The 15,713-nt window shown below is 36.7% G+C and overlaps 4 protein-coding genes, 1 long non-coding RNA gene and 1 other non-coding gene across 11 annotated transcripts; all 6 read left to right on the top strand.

The window, feature by feature from the left end:
• Positions 1 to 43: 43 nt before the first annotated feature.
• NdhM (subunit NDH-M of NAD(P)H:plastoquinone dehydrogenase complex) lies at positions 44 to 1,130 on the top strand. Its single transcript, NM_001036727.3, has 2 exons — positions 44 to 630; positions 715 to 1,130. The coding sequence occupies exons 1-2, from the start codon at positions 178 to 180 to the stop codon at positions 913 to 915; spliced, it is 654 nt and encodes a 217-aa protein (NP_001031804.1). The 5' UTR covers positions 44 to 177; the 3' UTR covers positions 916 to 1,130.
• Positions 1,131 to 1,197: 67 nt separating this feature from the next.
• On the top strand, positions 1,198 to 3,386 carry AT4G37920 (endoribonuclease E-like protein). Its single transcript, NM_119953.4, has 6 exons — positions 1,198 to 1,529; positions 1,706 to 1,971; positions 2,063 to 2,228; positions 2,304 to 2,548; positions 2,625 to 2,812; positions 2,891 to 3,386. The coding sequence occupies exons 1-6, from the start codon at positions 1,346 to 1,348 to the stop codon at positions 3,123 to 3,125; spliced, it is 1,284 nt and encodes a 427-aa protein (NP_195505.2). The 5' UTR covers positions 1,198 to 1,345; the 3' UTR covers positions 3,126 to 3,386.
• An 84-nt stretch (positions 3,387 to 3,470) lies between these two features.
• mtHsc70-1 (mitochondrial heat shock protein 70-1) lies at positions 3,471 to 6,886 on the top strand. Of its 2 annotated transcripts, NM_001342461.1 has the most exons (7): positions 3,471 to 3,638; positions 3,951 to 4,012; positions 4,112 to 4,190; positions 4,287 to 4,853; positions 4,943 to 5,563; positions 5,651 to 6,328; positions 6,649 to 6,886. In NM_001342461.1, the coding sequence occupies exons 1-6, from the start codon at positions 3,564 to 3,566 to the stop codon at positions 6,293 to 6,295; spliced, it is 2,049 nt and encodes a 682-aa protein (NP_001328002.1). In that variant the 5' UTR covers positions 3,471 to 3,563; the 3' UTR covers positions 6,296 to 6,328; positions 6,649 to 6,886. The 2 variants fall into 2 exon arrangements, with proteins under 2 accessions (NP_001328002.1, NP_195504.2); NM_119952.4 differs by having other exon boundaries at positions 3,483 to 3,638; positions 5,651 to 6,698.
• Positions 6,887 to 6,914: 28 nt separating this feature from the next.
• On the top strand, positions 6,915 to 10,181 carry AT4G37900 (hypothetical protein (duplicated DUF1399)). Of its 2 annotated transcripts, NM_119951.3 has the most exons (6): positions 6,915 to 7,082; positions 7,201 to 7,381; positions 7,490 to 7,610; positions 7,692 to 7,940; positions 8,024 to 9,343; positions 9,417 to 10,089. In NM_119951.3, the coding sequence occupies exons 2-6, from the start codon at positions 7,218 to 7,220 to the stop codon at positions 9,924 to 9,926; spliced, it is 2,364 nt and encodes a 787-aa protein (NP_195503.1). In that variant the 5' UTR covers positions 6,915 to 7,082; positions 7,201 to 7,217; the 3' UTR covers positions 9,927 to 10,089. The 2 variants fall into 2 exon arrangements, with proteins under 2 accessions (NP_195503.1, NP_001329025.1); NM_001342460.1 differs by lacking the exon at positions 6,915 to 7,082 and having other exon boundaries at positions 7,098 to 7,381; positions 9,417 to 10,181.
• Positions 10,182 to 10,959: 778 nt separating this feature from the next.
• AT4G03465 lies at positions 10,960 to 11,653 on the top strand. Of its 4 annotated transcripts, none has more exons than NR_144053.1 (2): positions 10,960 to 11,130; positions 11,314 to 11,653. It is a non-coding gene; the product is annotated as an uncharacterized misc_RNA (transcript). The 4 variants fall into 4 exon arrangements; NR_144054.1 differs by having other exon boundaries at positions 11,231 to 11,653; NR_144056.1 differs by lacking the exon at positions 11,314 to 11,653 and adding an exon at positions 11,223 to 11,243.
• Positions 11,654 to 15,067: 3,414 nt separating this feature from the next.
• Positions 15,068 to 15,332, top strand: AT4G09675. Its single transcript, NR_142296.1, has one exon. It is a non-coding gene; the product is annotated as an other RNA (long non-coding RNA).
• The last annotated feature ends 381 nt before the right edge of the window (positions 15,333 to 15,713 follow it).

Raw genomic sequence — 15,713 nt, 5'->3', positions numbered from 1 at the left:
AAAATACCAACAAAACGAGAAAGGGATAAATAAGAAACTAGAAGTTGGGAGAGGCTCATCCACAAGCTGTGGTCATTTCTCAACCTCATCAAATCTCTTTACAAGAATATGGTTCTGTAACCGGACAACATCTCAAAACTTGTTCTGTTTTTTTTTTTTCATTTCTTAGACAGAAAAATGGTTGCAGCATTCTCTTACACTGCCTGCACCAAGCTTTCTCTATTACATCCTTCTATGGTTGCTCAAATCCGACCAAGAACAACACAAAAGGCGTTCGTGGTGACAAATCCGGAACAAGACAGTACTCTTGAAGTACAAGAAACAGAGACACTCAAAGAAGAGCAATCAACAGAGAAGATGAAGAAGCAGCCAACACCATTGAGACCAGTGGAGAAACAGCTGAACGTGAAGAGCAAGGGTATGGGCGATTTTGGTGGTCAGTGGCTAAGCAGTGTCACACGTCACGTTAGGATCTACGCTGCTTATATTGATCCAGAGACTTGTGAGTTTGACCAGTCACAAATGGATAAACTCACTTTGATTCTTGATCCTACTGAAGAATTTGTGTGGGATGATGAAAGCTGTAACAAGGTCTATTCTTATTTCCAAGAACTCGTCGATCACTACGAGGTAACGATAACAATAAACGAACGAAACATTCATCTAAAAGTTAGACTCATTTCAAGAAGACCTTATAATATTGTTTTTGAACAGGGAGCACCATTAACGGAGTACACATTGAGATTGATAGGATCGGACGTAGAACATTACATAAGGAAGATGTTGTTCGATGGAGAAATACAATACAATATGGATGCAAGAGTTCTTAATTTCAGTATGGGAAAGCCTCGTGTACAATTCAATACCAGTAACATTGAAGGTGGTGGAGATGGTCAGCCTCAAGAGGACGCTTAGTGAAACAAACTCTATTTTATAATCATGTAATGGGAATATAAATATATTGTAGTATGCTTTTTAATTTTGTCTATCACAAAGTAACATATGTATATATCATGACATATGCTATAATTATTTTTGTAATAATCAATCTTAAGTTTCTTTGTCTTTTCTTGTTAATGTAAGGTCTTAAGGTCATGTGAATATGTAATGTCAAAGAAACTCAATTCTGGTCTTGCTCATTCATGTTCCTTACTCCTTGCCTCTTTTTAAAAAGATTTCAAACTGATGCAAAACTTGTTAGTTTTAACATTTTTACCCAAAAAGTTATATTAAGTTTTTGAATTTGTCAACGTTTACTAATTATTTACAATTAAAACCCTGTTCTTCTTATCCTCTGGTGTTTCTCGTTGTTCGTCACCAAGACGAACTTTGTGAGGGAGAAAAAATGGCGAATTTACTGGAAACATCAATCTTTTTCTCCTCTGCTGATAAATTACTGTCTTTCCCGCCTAAGAATTCTCAAACCCATCATCTCCCTTTCTCTGCTTTCATCAATGGAGGAAGAAAGATACGCAAAAGCTCAACTATCACCTTTGCTACCGACACTGTCACTTACAATGGCACTACAAGTAAGCTCATAAACCCTAAATCTCTAATCTTTCTGTCTAATTACCAATAAATTCTATTTCTTTAGATTCCAATTTGTATTAATTGTCACCATTAGATAAGCTAAACCCTTTTCATAGACTAGGATTCGTCTAGTTAGAGAAGCTTTTTTTATTGAAGATAGAAATTTTGTGTTTAGGTGCGGAAGTAAAAAGCTCTGTTGAGGATCCAATGGAAGTTGAGGTTGCTGAAGGTTACACTATGGCTCAGTTTTGTGACAAGATTATTGATCTCTTCTTGAATGAGAAACCTAAAGTTAAACAATGGAAGACGTATTTGGTTTTAAGAGATGAATGGAACAAGTACAGTGTTAATTTCTATAAGCGTTGCAGAATCCGAGCTGATACCGAAACTGATCCTATATTGAAGCAGAAACTGGTATCTTTGGAAAGTAAAGTCAAGAAGGTATTTATAGTGTTGTATTTTGTGTTTATTAGTGAACTCAGGTTAGTTTATTGTTGTTGTTGTGTACTTATAGGAGTGAGTATTGTTGCAGATAGATAAGGAAATGGAGAAACACAATGACCTTTTGAAGGAGATTCAAGAAAACCCAACAGACATAAACGCAATCGCTGCCAAGAGACGCAGAGACTTTACGGGAGAGTTTTTCCGCTATGTTACTTTGTTATCAGAAACTCTTGATGGCTTGGAAGACCGAGATGGTACTTAAAACATTAATCATGTTGCTTACTTATTGATTCCCACAGTTTCATGATTGTTTTGTTATTTTTGAGCAGCTGTTGCGAGGCTTGCAACTAGATGTTTATCTGCTGTGAGTGCTTATGACAACACGTTGGAGAGTGTTGAGACTCTAGATACTGCTCAAGCAAAGTTTGAAGATATTTTAAACTCTCCATCCGTGGATTCTGCTTGCGAAAAGATCAGAAGTTTAGCCAAGGCAAAGGAGCTTGATTCCTCATTGATCTTATTGATCAACAGTGCATACGCTGCTGCAAAAGAGTCTCAAACTGTTACGAACGAGGTAATAGCCATTGGATTACAATCTTCTTTAATATTCTTCACAATCTTCTCAAATCGATATCGTATTTTTTGAACAGGCTAAAGACATAATGTATCATTTATACAAAGCTACAAAGAGCAGTCTTAGAAGCATCACACCGAAAGAGATCAAACTTTTAAAGTACTTACTCAACATAACAGACCCCGAAGAACGATTCTCTGCCCTAGCTACAGCATTCTCTCCTGGTGATGACCACGAAGCTAAGGACCCTAAAGCATTATACACGTAAGTAACATAAAGATGCACACTTTAGTGTTTCATCTTTAACCACAACCATTGATTCTAACCAAGCTGATGACACAGGACGCCAAAGGAGCTGCATAAGTGGATAAAGATAATGCTTGATGCTTACCATCTCAACAAAGAAGAAACAGACATTAAAGAAGCTAAACAGATGAGCCAACCTATCGTTATTCAGCGGCTTTTCATTCTCAAGGACACTATCGAAGACGAGTATTTAGACAAGAAAACAATCGTGGCTGATGAAACTCCAAAGAAGGAAGAAGAAGATACGACTATTGAAGATTTTTTGAACTGAAAATTGTGAAATCCATGAACACACTCTGTTTACAATTAGTACCTTTTATGTAATGGGGAAAAGAGTAATTTTGTAGAATTCTCAGCTATAATTGCAATTACGACTAAATGTGAGGTCTAATTTGTAATTAATATTTTTGGCAAAGGTCGGGCCTGGCTATGAGATCAATAAGCCCATGTAGGGTCCAGGTTAGTAAGAAAAGTCAACATAATACTTGTAGCCCACGAATATTTTTGATTGGTATTCCTATATTACCCCGTGTAATCTATGTTACTTTATAAAAACACCATAAGGTTATAACAGTCATTTTGAGTTTAATCAACCTTTATTATAAGGCCTTAAACCCTACGCGTAAGCAGCAGCCAAAACATTTCTTGTTCATCTCTCCGACCTTAAACCCTCCGATCCAAAAATCTCCACCGACTCTAATCCAATCAAATGGCCTCCGTCGCGCTTCTACGGTCTTTTCGTCGCCGTGAAGTCCAAATGGCTTCCGTATCTGCGTTTAAATCCGTATGTATCTTTCCCTTCATTTTCATTTTTACTTGAGAAATCACGTTTCTTCGGATCTGAAATCGTTAACACTTAATAGGATTGAAATTACCCATCGGTTGAATCTGGGTTATTATGTTGTACTTGAATTGATTTAGGGGTTTCGATCTAGGTTTCTTAAAGTTCCGTACTTTATGTTTTTTCTTTCTTTGAATTCATCAGTGAAGCAATCTAATTTTGTTCCTTGTTGATTTGATAATAATTCACTGAGGGTTTTTGAATGGTTCAAATTTGGATTGAAGCTTTACACTGTTAGTATTCTTCACTCTGCAGGTTTCCGCAAATGGAAAGAATTCTATGTTTGGGAAATTAGGTTACTTGGCGAGACCTTTCTGGTAACATCAACCTCTGAGTATATGGTATTGAATGAAGAACTTAATCACTTTTGAAGTATTATCTCATACTTTCGTTTGTGTGTTGTTATGTATATCTAGCTCGAGGCCTGTGGGGAATGATGTTATTGGTATTGATTTGGGTACTACCAATTCTTGTGTATCTGTGATGGAGGGAAAGGTAAAACTCTCTTAATTTGTCTCAACACTGTGATCATTTTTTTAAGATTTTGGCTTCTGGATTCTAAAGGTATTGACTTTGATCTTGTTTTTGCAGACCGCTAGGGTTATTGAGAATGCGGAAGGAAGTCGAACCACACCATCGGTTGTTGCTATGAACCAAAAAGGGGAACTCCTTGTTGGAACACCGGCTAAACGTCAGGCCGTGACCAATCCAACAAACACGATTTTCGGTTCTAAACGTTTGATTGGGAGACGTTTTGATGATCCACAGACTCAGAAGGAGATGAAAATGGTTCCTTACAAGATTGTTAAGGCACCTAACGGTGATGCTTGGGTCGAAGCCAATGGACAAAAGTTTTCTCCCAGTCAGATTGGAGCTAATGTCCTCACTAAAATGAAGGAAACAGCTGAAGCTTACCTCGGGAAATCTATCAACAAAGCTGTTGTTACCGTTCCAGCTTATTTCAATGATGCACAGAGACAAGCCACTAAGGATGCTGGGAAAATCGCTGGTCTTGATGTCCAGAGGATCATCAACGAACCTACAGCTGCTGCACTATCATATGGTATGAACAACAAGGAAGGTGTCATTGCAGTGTTTGATCTTGGAGGTGGAACCTTTGATGTTTCTATCTTGGAAATCTCAAGTGGTGTTTTTGAGGTAGTCCCTTGTTTCTTCTTCTGCTATGTTATTTTTTTTTGAATTGCCTTTTCTCTTTTGTGGGTATATGATTATTTTTCTCTTATCAGGTTAAAGCAACAAATGGAGATACCTTTTTGGGAGGAGAAGACTTTGACAACACCTTGTTGGAGTACTTGGTTAATGAGTTCAAAAGATCAGATAATATTGATCTGACTAAAGACAACCTTGCCCTCCAGAGGCTGAGAGAAGCTGCAGAGAAGGCCAAGATTGAGCTCTCATCGACAACTCAGACCGAAATCAACCTGCCTTTCATTACAGCGGATGCTTCAGGAGCTAAGCACTTGAACATCACCTTAACTAGGTCAAAGTTTGAAGGTTTGGTGGGCAAGTTGATTGAGAGAACAAGATCCCCGTGCCAAAACTGCCTGAAGGATGCTGGAGTCACAATTAAGGAAGTTGATGAGGTTCTTCTTGTTGGTGGAATGACCCGTGTTCCCAAAGTGCAAGAGATAGTTTCTGAGATCTTTGGGAAGAGTCCTTGTAAAGGTGTTAACCCGGATGAAGCGGTTGCCATGGGAGCAGCCATTCAAGGTGGTATCCTCCGTGGTGATGTGAAGGATTTGCTTCTTTTGGACGTGGTTCCTCTCTCATTGGGTATTGAAACATTGGGTGCAGTCTTCACCAAGTTGATTCCACGAAACACCACTATTCCCACAAAGAAGTCTCAGGTAATGAATCTTGACAGAGTACAATATCAGAGTGCGTCTGAAAACTGTTGCTGACTTTTATTTTTGTCATTGTGATTTGGTTCTTAGGTTTTCTCCACAGCTGCTGACAACCAGATGCAAGTGGGAATCAAAGTTCTTCAGGGAGAACGTGAAATGGCGGCTGACAACAAAGTGCTTGGAGAATTCGACCTTGTTGGCATCCCACCGGCACCTAGAGGAATGCCACAGATCGAAGTTACATTCGACATTGATGCAAATGGTATTACTACTGTCTCAGCGAAAGACAAAGCAACAGGTAAAGAGCAGAATATCACAATCAGATCTTCAGGTGGTCTCTCAGACGATGAGATTAACAGAATGGTGAAAGAAGCTGAGCTTAACGCACAGAAGGATCAAGAGAAGAAGCAACTTATCGACCTTAGGAACAGTGCTGATACAACAATTTACAGTGTAGAGAAGAGCTTGAGTGAATACAGAGAGAAGATTCCAGCTGAGATTGCCTCTGAGATCGAAACTGCAGTGTCTGATCTCAGGACTGCTATGGCTGGTGAGGATGTCGAGGACATCAAGGCTAAGGTCGAAGCTGCAAACAAGGCAGTGTCGAAGATCGGAGAACACATGTCTAAGGGATCTGGATCATCTGGTTCCGATGGAAGCTCTGGTGAGGGTACAAGTGGGACTGAGCAGACGCCTGAAGCTGAATTCGAGGAGGCCAGTGGTTCAAGGAAGTGAGGTTGCCGCTAACCGGTTCCATACAGAAATCAGGTTTTTCCCAAAATAAGTTTACATGCTTATCTCCTCCCTCACAAATTTGATTAGTTTTGTGTATTTAAAACCTTATTTGAGAGGTATCATCTCTTCGAAACCTATTGAGAGTCCCGGATGTAGTTTGTTTGATTGGTTATTTTCATGAAGTTTACGGTTATTATCTTGACCGGTTAAATGAGTCAATTTCACATAAGATTATGACCTTTTAAGTTTGGTTTATGGATGAAGAATGGCGATAATTGAATTGTTTTGTAACCCTTGGAACTTTGAAAGTAAAACAGTTTATAGGAAAATCTGGGCTTTGTCGGTTTTTGTAGTGCAAAGAAGCTTGATGAAAAAGACTTGGTCATGTTGTTGGCGTTGTCGTTGTAAGGCCTCAAATTCAATTACTTGTGGAACTTACCTTTGTCCATGAACGGAGACAAAGTTAGCGAAAATGTCAGCAAATTATGGACATGCATTTTGTTCCTCGAAGGTCGATAATCTTATGATCTCACGCAATTTCCACCTTTTTAAAATTGTTGGAACGCATATTCAAATGTTGATTAAGAAAATTAAATTATAACGACATAGAAGAAACAGTTCCATACTTAAAGATTTTAAACTTTTTTTTAATTCCTCCTGGTCAGAGGGGTAATATCGTAATTTTCTAAAGGCAAAGAACACCGCTATAAATAGTGGCTGTTGAAGTCGTCTTCTCTCTCAAACAAAATTCAAGAGTCAGCTTTATCAGAGAAAGTTTCCCCCATTGGTACAGTTTGATTCTCTCTTATTCAAACTTTTTCAAAAGCGTGTTCTTTTGCAAGATAAGAAGATAAAGACCAAAACTTTGGGTCAATTATATAGACTTTTCATTTTGTATTTTGCAGGTGAAAATTTGTAAGAGATGGACAAGGAAAAGGAGCAAACTTTGGAGTGGAACGAAGCACAGAAGATAGATATAAGCGTTGACCTTTTGGCTGCAGCCAAGAAACACCTTCTCTTCCTCGGAGCTGTTGATCGGAACCGTTGTCTCTACGATGGCCCTGCACTCCAAAGAGCCATCTACAGGTTTAAATCAATATCACCAATTCGTTTTTAATCCTGGTTTTGTGTTCTTTCCATCGCAATAAAGAATTTTGTTTCAAAACTCTCAAATTTGGGTGATTGTATCTGTAGATACAATGCTTATTGGCTTCCCTTGCTTGCTCAATACACCGAGTCTTCTTCTATCTGTCAAGGACCATTAGTCCCTCCTCTTGACTGTGAATGGGTTTGGCATTGCCACAGGCTTAATCCGGTATATCTATATCCGAATCCGATTATATTCTTCTTCTTTAGATTGTATACAAAGCTCAAAATGTTTTGGTAATCATTTCAGGTGAGGTATAAGACTGATTGTGAGCAATTCTATGGGAGAGTTCTGGACAATTCTGGCGTTGTATCTTCCGTAAATGGAAACTGCAAATCACAAACTGAAACTCTATGGAAAAGATTGTATCCTACGGAGCCTTATGACCTTGATTTTGCCAATGCAATCTCAGAGCCAGCAGATGTCTCAGCTCTTGAGAAATGTACCACTTATGATCTTGTTTTAGCTGTCAAGAGACAAAGCCCATTTTTCTACCAGGTAACATCATGGTCAGCTTCTTGTCTCAAACCACTTTGTTGCAAGGTTTTGTAATAGATTTTGTTTGTGTATCTTTGTTGCAGGTTTCAAGAGCTCATGTAGATAATGACGTCTTTCTGCAAGAAGCTGTGGCTAGATACAAAGCATTTCTCTACTTGATCAAGGGTAACCGAGAAAGATCGATCAAACTTTTCTGTGTTCCGACTTACGATATTGATCTTATCTGGCACACACATCAGCTTCATGCTATCTCTTATTGCAATGATTTGACTAAGATGATTGGTAAGGTCTTGGAGCATGATGATACAGACTCTGACCGTAGCAAAGGTAAGAAGCTTGATACTGGTTTCTCTGGAACTACTGCTCAATGGGAAGAAACATTTGGTCGAAGGTATTGGAAAGCCGGTGCTATGAACCGTGGTAATACCCCAAAGCCAGTCACAACTTCTCCTTATGTTTGTTCTGGAAAGAAATCAATTGCGAAAGAGGAAGAGTCCCAGAATGTAATCCAATATCCAGAGGTGAAAGTCATTGAAGTTATCTTGGAGATTGTTGGGGTTAAGAACTTACCAGATGCTCACAAAGGAAAGGTCTTTGTTCTGTTCAGCAAAACTCAACCAGATTCTCTGTTTAACGCTGAGCGTAGGCTTACCGTTTTATCTGAGTCTTGTGGGGAAAAGCAAGTTGCTTTGTTCCAGTGTGAGCCTACAGGAGAGCTTAGTTTCCAACTAATGTCTTCCAAGTCTAAGAGCTTAGGTTTCACTTCTTTATCGTTTTCGGAGTTTCTTTCTCCAGTAACTAAACTCTCTGTTGAGAAGTGGTTGGAGTTAACACCAACTAAAAGGGGAAAGGCAGATGATCCGAATCCCATCTCTTTGAGAGTCGCTGTCTCGTTCACCCCGCCAACTCGAAGTCCAACTGTTCTACATTTGGTTCAAGCAAGACCATCACTGAAAGGCTCTTGTTTCCTTCCTATGCTCCGAAAGGTACGTCTTGCTAAGAGTTTTACACGCGTTGTTGATGAAACCGAAACAGAGGTGATCAACCTCCAAATGAGGAACTCCAATGACGCAGCACCAAAAGGTGATAGAAGACAAGTTATTGGTGTAAAAGAGTGTGGTGAAACTTATGTTTTGGCAGAGTATGATGGCACTTTCTGGTCTCTGCTCGACTCAAAATGGTCACTTAAGCAGACATGCAATCCTGCCACAGATGGTCCTCTGTTTGAGCTTTCCGGTACTCGAATGGTGAAAGTTTACTCCGGGAGAAAGCTGGAGTATGAGCCAAAACATTGCTCAAAGCTAAGAAGCGAGCAAGATTTCATGACTGCTGTTGAATTCTCAAAGCAACATCCTTATGGTAAAGCTGTGGGGTTACTCGATTTGAAGTTCGGTTCTATTGAGGTAACGTTTGCAACTTTGATCTTGTAATCAACCATTTTGTTATTTCTGACTTGGGGTTTGTTTCAATATGTAGGCAAATGAGAAATGGCTGGTTTTGCCTGGAATGGTATCTTCTTTCATACTCAGTGATCTTCTTAAGAAGGAAGGCTTTAGTGCAGCCGCAAAAGACACGGTGAAAGCTAATGGAATAACAGAGGAAAGTACGGAGATTGATGTTTTGAGTCAAGAAAAGCTAGAAGAAGAAACAATGATGGATGTGGATACGACTACACCAGTTGCTGTAGCGGCCGAGAAGATCAACGGTGGTGCTAGGTGCTTTTCGAAGGAGCTAAGTGGGAACATGATTGAAGAAGAAGGTGGTCACTGTGGTGGTTGTGGAGGTTGTGGTGGATGTGGAGGTGGAGGTGGATGTGGTGGTGGTGGTAGGTGCGGTGGGATGACAAAGATAGAAGGCTGCGGCGGCGGATCCTGCACTGGCGGTTCCACTGGCTGCGGTAATTGCGGTGGAGGATGTGGTAATATGATGAAGAACAATGCTAATGGAAATGCTCCATCAGTAGAAAACGACGCAGTTACAGCTTGATTATTCTAATCAACAAAAGTGATATATATTATATGGTTATGTAATGTTAATATAGTCAACAAAATAATGAAACTGATGGAGATGTTGTTAAAAACGTGCTTATCATAATTCATAAGTTGTAATAAATAACAGATAGCTTCATATAAAATTTGGATTATGTAAAGTCTTATCTGTAAACAAACGTTTAATTGTTTCCTTTATTCAACAAAGGATTCATATTGTTAATCTACATATTACTGGTTAAAGAAGCTGAAGGATTCATATTTTTAGATGATTCCAGTCTTGATTGCAGCATTTAAAGTATCATAATCCAGTGTCAACCTCACATAAGCCTTCTTGTGAACCTCACGCAAGCCTTACTGGTTCCAGTCTGATCAATGAGTTAAAGTTTCTTGGTCTGAAATCCTTTCCTTGCACTTGAAAGTCCATCTCCTAAAGTGGAGAAAACATTAAAATAGGAAAATAGCAAAATGATTGGACAAACTTGTACCAATATATTTCACATGTTTAGAAAATATTCAACTCACTTAGTTTGATTCTTTGAATCAAGTTTTCAGTTATAAGCTCCAACCTGTAAATATGGTTGCAGAACAAAATGATGAGGAAATTTTTTAGTATCACAAAGTCCATATTCAAGTTTTTTTCAATTGTATCTAAAACACACACAACTTTCAGATTGAATAAAATTTGAAGTTCATTCTCAGCAGGAGAGGAGGAGGATAGGAGCTATATGTCTACTATTTTTTATATTTTTAGCCAATGAGAGAGCTCCACTTCATACTCCACTTTTACCAATCGTGCTATTTCACAGCCACTCTCACTCATGTCGCGTTGAGCGCGTGTCTACGATTTCTAAAGGGGTTAATCCACAAAAATCATGCATTTTTGGATCCACGCACCTCATTCTCAAAAACCCATCGCGTGTCGTATTTTTTTTGGTTTTCTTCTCTAAACCAAATTAAACCGAACCGAGATCAATTTGAATTTCAAAACCAATGTAAACCCATCGCTGTGAAAACAAAAAGCTCGGCCACTGTAACAACAAAAATGGAGACGACACAACTTGGAAGAGAAATCAACTCGAAATAGCCAAGAGAATGTTCGAAAACCCCCTCAAATCCGATGCTTCCTTTGATTCCAACCTCCAAAAGCCCATCTGCTCAAATCTTCATTTCGAGGACGAGGACTCGAGGAGTATTACAAGGTACCTCTATAGAATCAATGGCTTCCATGGATTTTGAAACTCTTTACTTCTAATAAACACCATTGTAATGTCTTGTTGTGAAATTGTGTAAGGAACAAAGGATAGTGAAAGCTGAAGAGTGGGCAGAGTTTATGGAGTTTCAGAGTTTTTTTGACTAAGTGGCCTCTGTTTTTGATTCTTCAGTGGTCAATTTTGTGATGGGATTTGATTGAAATTGGAGAATGGTTTCATGAAATCTCCTCTTCGGGCTGAGGTTGATTCATGACTCTTTCATTTTTCTAGTGTCTCATTGATGATAGACATAAGAAGCACCATTGCTGAATCATATTGTTTGGCACAGTTCTAGTTGACCATCCACAAGTGGAATAGTTGGGATGATAAAGAAGCTTGGAAACTAAAGATTCTCACTTTCACTAGTGAATAATACATTCATTTTTAAAAACGTTTTTTGTTCTGTTGTTTTATTTCTTTCTATAATATTTTACAAGTTACCGAAGCTGAAGAAGAATGTTGTAACAAGTGAGGGTGTTTGAAACCATAAAGCTGAAGAAGAATGGTGTCTGAAACCATAGAGGTTGTGTCTTGCTAGTTAACTTATATATATAACAAAGGCTGAAACATGAACTTTTGAAGATGATTCTACTCTGAAACCATGAAGGTTCAATCGGGTCTGATCAAGTGTTGAATTTTCTTGGTATTGTTCTCGTTCATCTTCTTCTTGTCAGCTCAAATACAAGGTTTCTTTGGTTCTGAACTTGTTAGCCACTTTGCAGCATTTGGCCTCTGTTTCTCAGTTTCTCTGTTTCAACAAATAAGAAACTTGAAATAATTGACGTTGATAAATTGTTACGCACTAAGAGACAAATATGACGGTTGTGAGCAAATCTCTGTTTCAACATCCCATTGATCTATTTCAACAAATACACTATGAGTCAGTTATGACCGTTACGAGCAAATTTCCTTTTTCTTAACCTCGTCGGAGAACAAAAGGAAACAATCGAAATATTTCCTTTTTCTTGAAACAAGCTTTGCTTATAAAAACTCTCACTCGGATCCATCTTCCAAAAATCCATCTTTCATCTTTTTCTCCTTTTTAACACTAAAAGCATATTTTTGTGAATTTCTTAAAACTTCATTCTTCATCTCAAAACCTATCCGTACGATTTGATCCGTTATCATGGATGCTTCTTACGCGATTCTCACCGGTGGATTTTGGCGACGGTGGCGACTAGGAAGTAGGAAGGACGACTATGAATGTAGCAGGTTCGAAATTCGATGAATGTTGATCAAAACTGAGTTTCTTCGGCAAGGAGACGGTGCAGTGAAAGGCTAACTAATGGGCCTTCGAAATTGGGCTTTTCATACTCCCAACCACCCAAATCCAAACCAGGTATTAGTAATAACAATTTCGTTTCTCTTTTGTTTTTAAATGATTTTTTTTTTACCGTTTTTTCTCCTTTTGTTTATTTGTGAAAAGCTTTCTATATTTTTATATTACTATTAAAGTTTTTATTAAGTGTTGAATTTTTAAATTTTGTGTAAACTAATTGAATACATCATCCAAACCCCTAAAAAGTGTTCTAGGTTCAATATAGTTTACACATTATTTAAATTTTTAACACTTGTTTTTGTACTATTTTTTCCTATAAAGCTATAAGGTTTATTATATGTTAAATTTTTAAAGAAAATTGTAAACTAATTAGGCACCAAAAAGTTGTTCTAGCTTCAATAAGGTTAAGATGAGCTACAACATTTGCAATTTTCTCAAGTTAAGATGGGCTTGAATACTGCGGGTTATATTTGATAGTTGTATTTGATGAGATTAGTTTTTTTGTCAACTAAAAAAAAATCCAATTTATTGTTTTCAAGATATTTTTGACAAATAACAAAACATACAATTATATATAAACTTGCTTGGTTATACAGAAAAAAAACAACAACAGTTTTAAAATATAAAATGTCCAAGTAGATTAGGGCAAACATGTCCCCTCGAGGCCTCTTTGCTTGGTTACATGTGTAGTGTTTAATTATGGCTAACCCTACATTAATCAATAAATTACGCATTGGGGTATGATGTCTAATTTATTATATGTATATATTTGTGTAAAGTATTAGATCTTGCTTGATCCTAGTAGTAAGATTCACGAATTTAAAGTCTCTTTTGAAAAATTCAAAATTTCGATGATTGTTCTGCTCAAATCCACAAATTAAATACTTGATGACCACTACCTGAGTTTTTTAATCTCACGCGACTCAATCTTGTTGTCTACATAATGGTTCACAAAATCTTTAATAATAATTGAAAAGTCTAATATCAGCGCTTAATTGACTTAAAATATGATGATTATGACTGAGATTACACAAAATAACTAAATCGTTGTGGTCTTGTTTTCTTGGTTTAGTTAAAGGCTGATAATTTGTTCTAACTAGATTGAGATTCTAAATCACCATAAAAATTCAAATGACGATCCAATTCTTTTGATTTTTTTCGGTTAATTGATGAAATATAACGAACGATATAAAAAGTATATAAGAATTGGTCAACGGAAATGGTTGTTAATTTCTCTACAATTGTGACACATCAGTGTAAGTAATGTGAACACTTGATAGCATACAGTGATAGAAACACTCCTTTTCAGGTTTCGAATTTAGAGCAAATAAGACTTTAGTTATGAAAGAAACTGGTCCAGGTAGAGGGTATCGTCGATATGAGGAATCGTCTCCATAAACCCATATTTAGTATCCTGGACCTTCATGCATGTCACGTGCCGCATGGCTCTACTTCCACACAACAATTTTGTTTGATTTTGATCTTTTAATATATATCGAAGTATTACTGTTAATTAGGATCGAAATTTTATAGATCATCATCATATAATCAAATCCGACAAGAAGAATGGATTAGGCCGATGTTTTTGGCATCAAGTTATTTCAGGAACACAAGTGTTTAAGTGGTCCGTTCAACAGCGAATTATATTATTTTCAAAGTTTGGTGGGTCTTGATCAAATCTCAATGATTAAATCTAGTAAACTTAACTACATACGAAGACTCGATAAGAATTGTAATGTATGTGTGAAATTTTAGGTAGTTAGTTCTTGGTCAATACAGTCAAATCACCGCATCAAAACATTCACATGAATAGATTTGACGTTTTCTTGTCTTCGAATAGTATTTGACTAAACAGTAATCAGAAAAGAGAAAAGAAACAATGATTAAGAACCGCGTGGATAATAAAGTTATGAGATGCTCTCACTCATATGAAATTATGAATTGAGTTTGGTTTGACATCAAAACTTTAAAAATCAAATTTAGAAACCATCAACTTAGATTCACTAGGCATTTAAGTACCCTAAAATACATCCGTAGAGTTTAATCTCGATTTTTTTTTTTTAAGTTGATTGTTGACCAACAACATTACAAAATTAATAAGTGACCTAGACGTCTTAGATTTTATATATATATATATATATATATAGATATATATATATCAAAAATACGACGAATAAACAACAAATGAGTACACTTCTCGAGAATGACCTACTATTTGGATTTATGTGATACGGTGTCGTATAGTGTCTTTATTTTTTAATTAAGCTAATAGTTTGATAAAAGTTTTAAGATAAAAAAATAAAAAATTATAAACATGTCCGCTCTGGCCACTGGTGCGGCTCGCCTAGACGTATTAGATTTGTTAAATTCAACTAATGAGCTACAAAAATTAAGTTATTACTTGTATAAGATGGGGTTTTGGATAACCTAATTATCATAATTTATCTATCTGGTTTATTATTCCTTGAGATTTATCCTTTTGTCGAAAGAGATTATTCCAAATCTAAAGTTTAATGAAATAGGTTTATTGGAACTTGGAGCTGTGATAAATAATACGTGTCGTTGTGAATTCAATTATTTAAATTCAAGTTTTTGGACGGTGTTCTGCTGGTTCATTGTCTTTATACGTTGGTTATTACCAACATTTAAGTCTATATATTCAATCATATTGAATAAAATAACGAACAAAACTAACAAATGAAACTATATACAGTTACATAAATGGTTCCTGTTACGTAATTTGTTTTTTCTAAAAATCAATTTTAATTATGTAAACTCCTCTCCTATATGAAAGAATACAAGCTAAGTACCAACAGTAGTTGTTGTTGCTCTAAAACATATACAAAAGTATAAATAGAGCATATTTACACACGTAAATTGTCACTTCTCCATAGTATACTTTTATATATATGTGTTTCGGTGCGGCACATGGAACATAAAGAAACAACCAAAATCTTCTGAAACATAGGGAATGTGCAAAGTTAATTTGTAAACATACAATAATTAGAATACTAAGATAAAATTTTAGTCCTAATTTAGTCTTAGCAGTAGTATGTCAGTATCTTTTTGTTATGTCCTAAAATGTTAGATACCTCCAAATCTTCATATATATACATGTTAACCACATTATTCAAATCTTGAAGATATTAGTTATTATTTTCATAAAAAATTTAACCACAATATTCAGATCGTGAAGATATAGTTATATATATACAGACAAAAGACACCCATCTTTTTTACCTAGGAAAATAAA

The sequence above is a fragment of the Arabidopsis thaliana genome, chromosome 4 (assembly GCF_000001735.4).
Source record: "Arabidopsis thaliana chromosome 4, partial sequence".
In the NCBI taxonomy this organism is placed as follows: Eukaryota; Viridiplantae; Streptophyta; class Magnoliopsida; order Brassicales; family Brassicaceae; genus Arabidopsis; species Arabidopsis thaliana.
The sequence above is the reverse complement of the archived record's forward strand: the minus strand, read 5'-3'. Positions and strand labels throughout refer to the sequence as shown.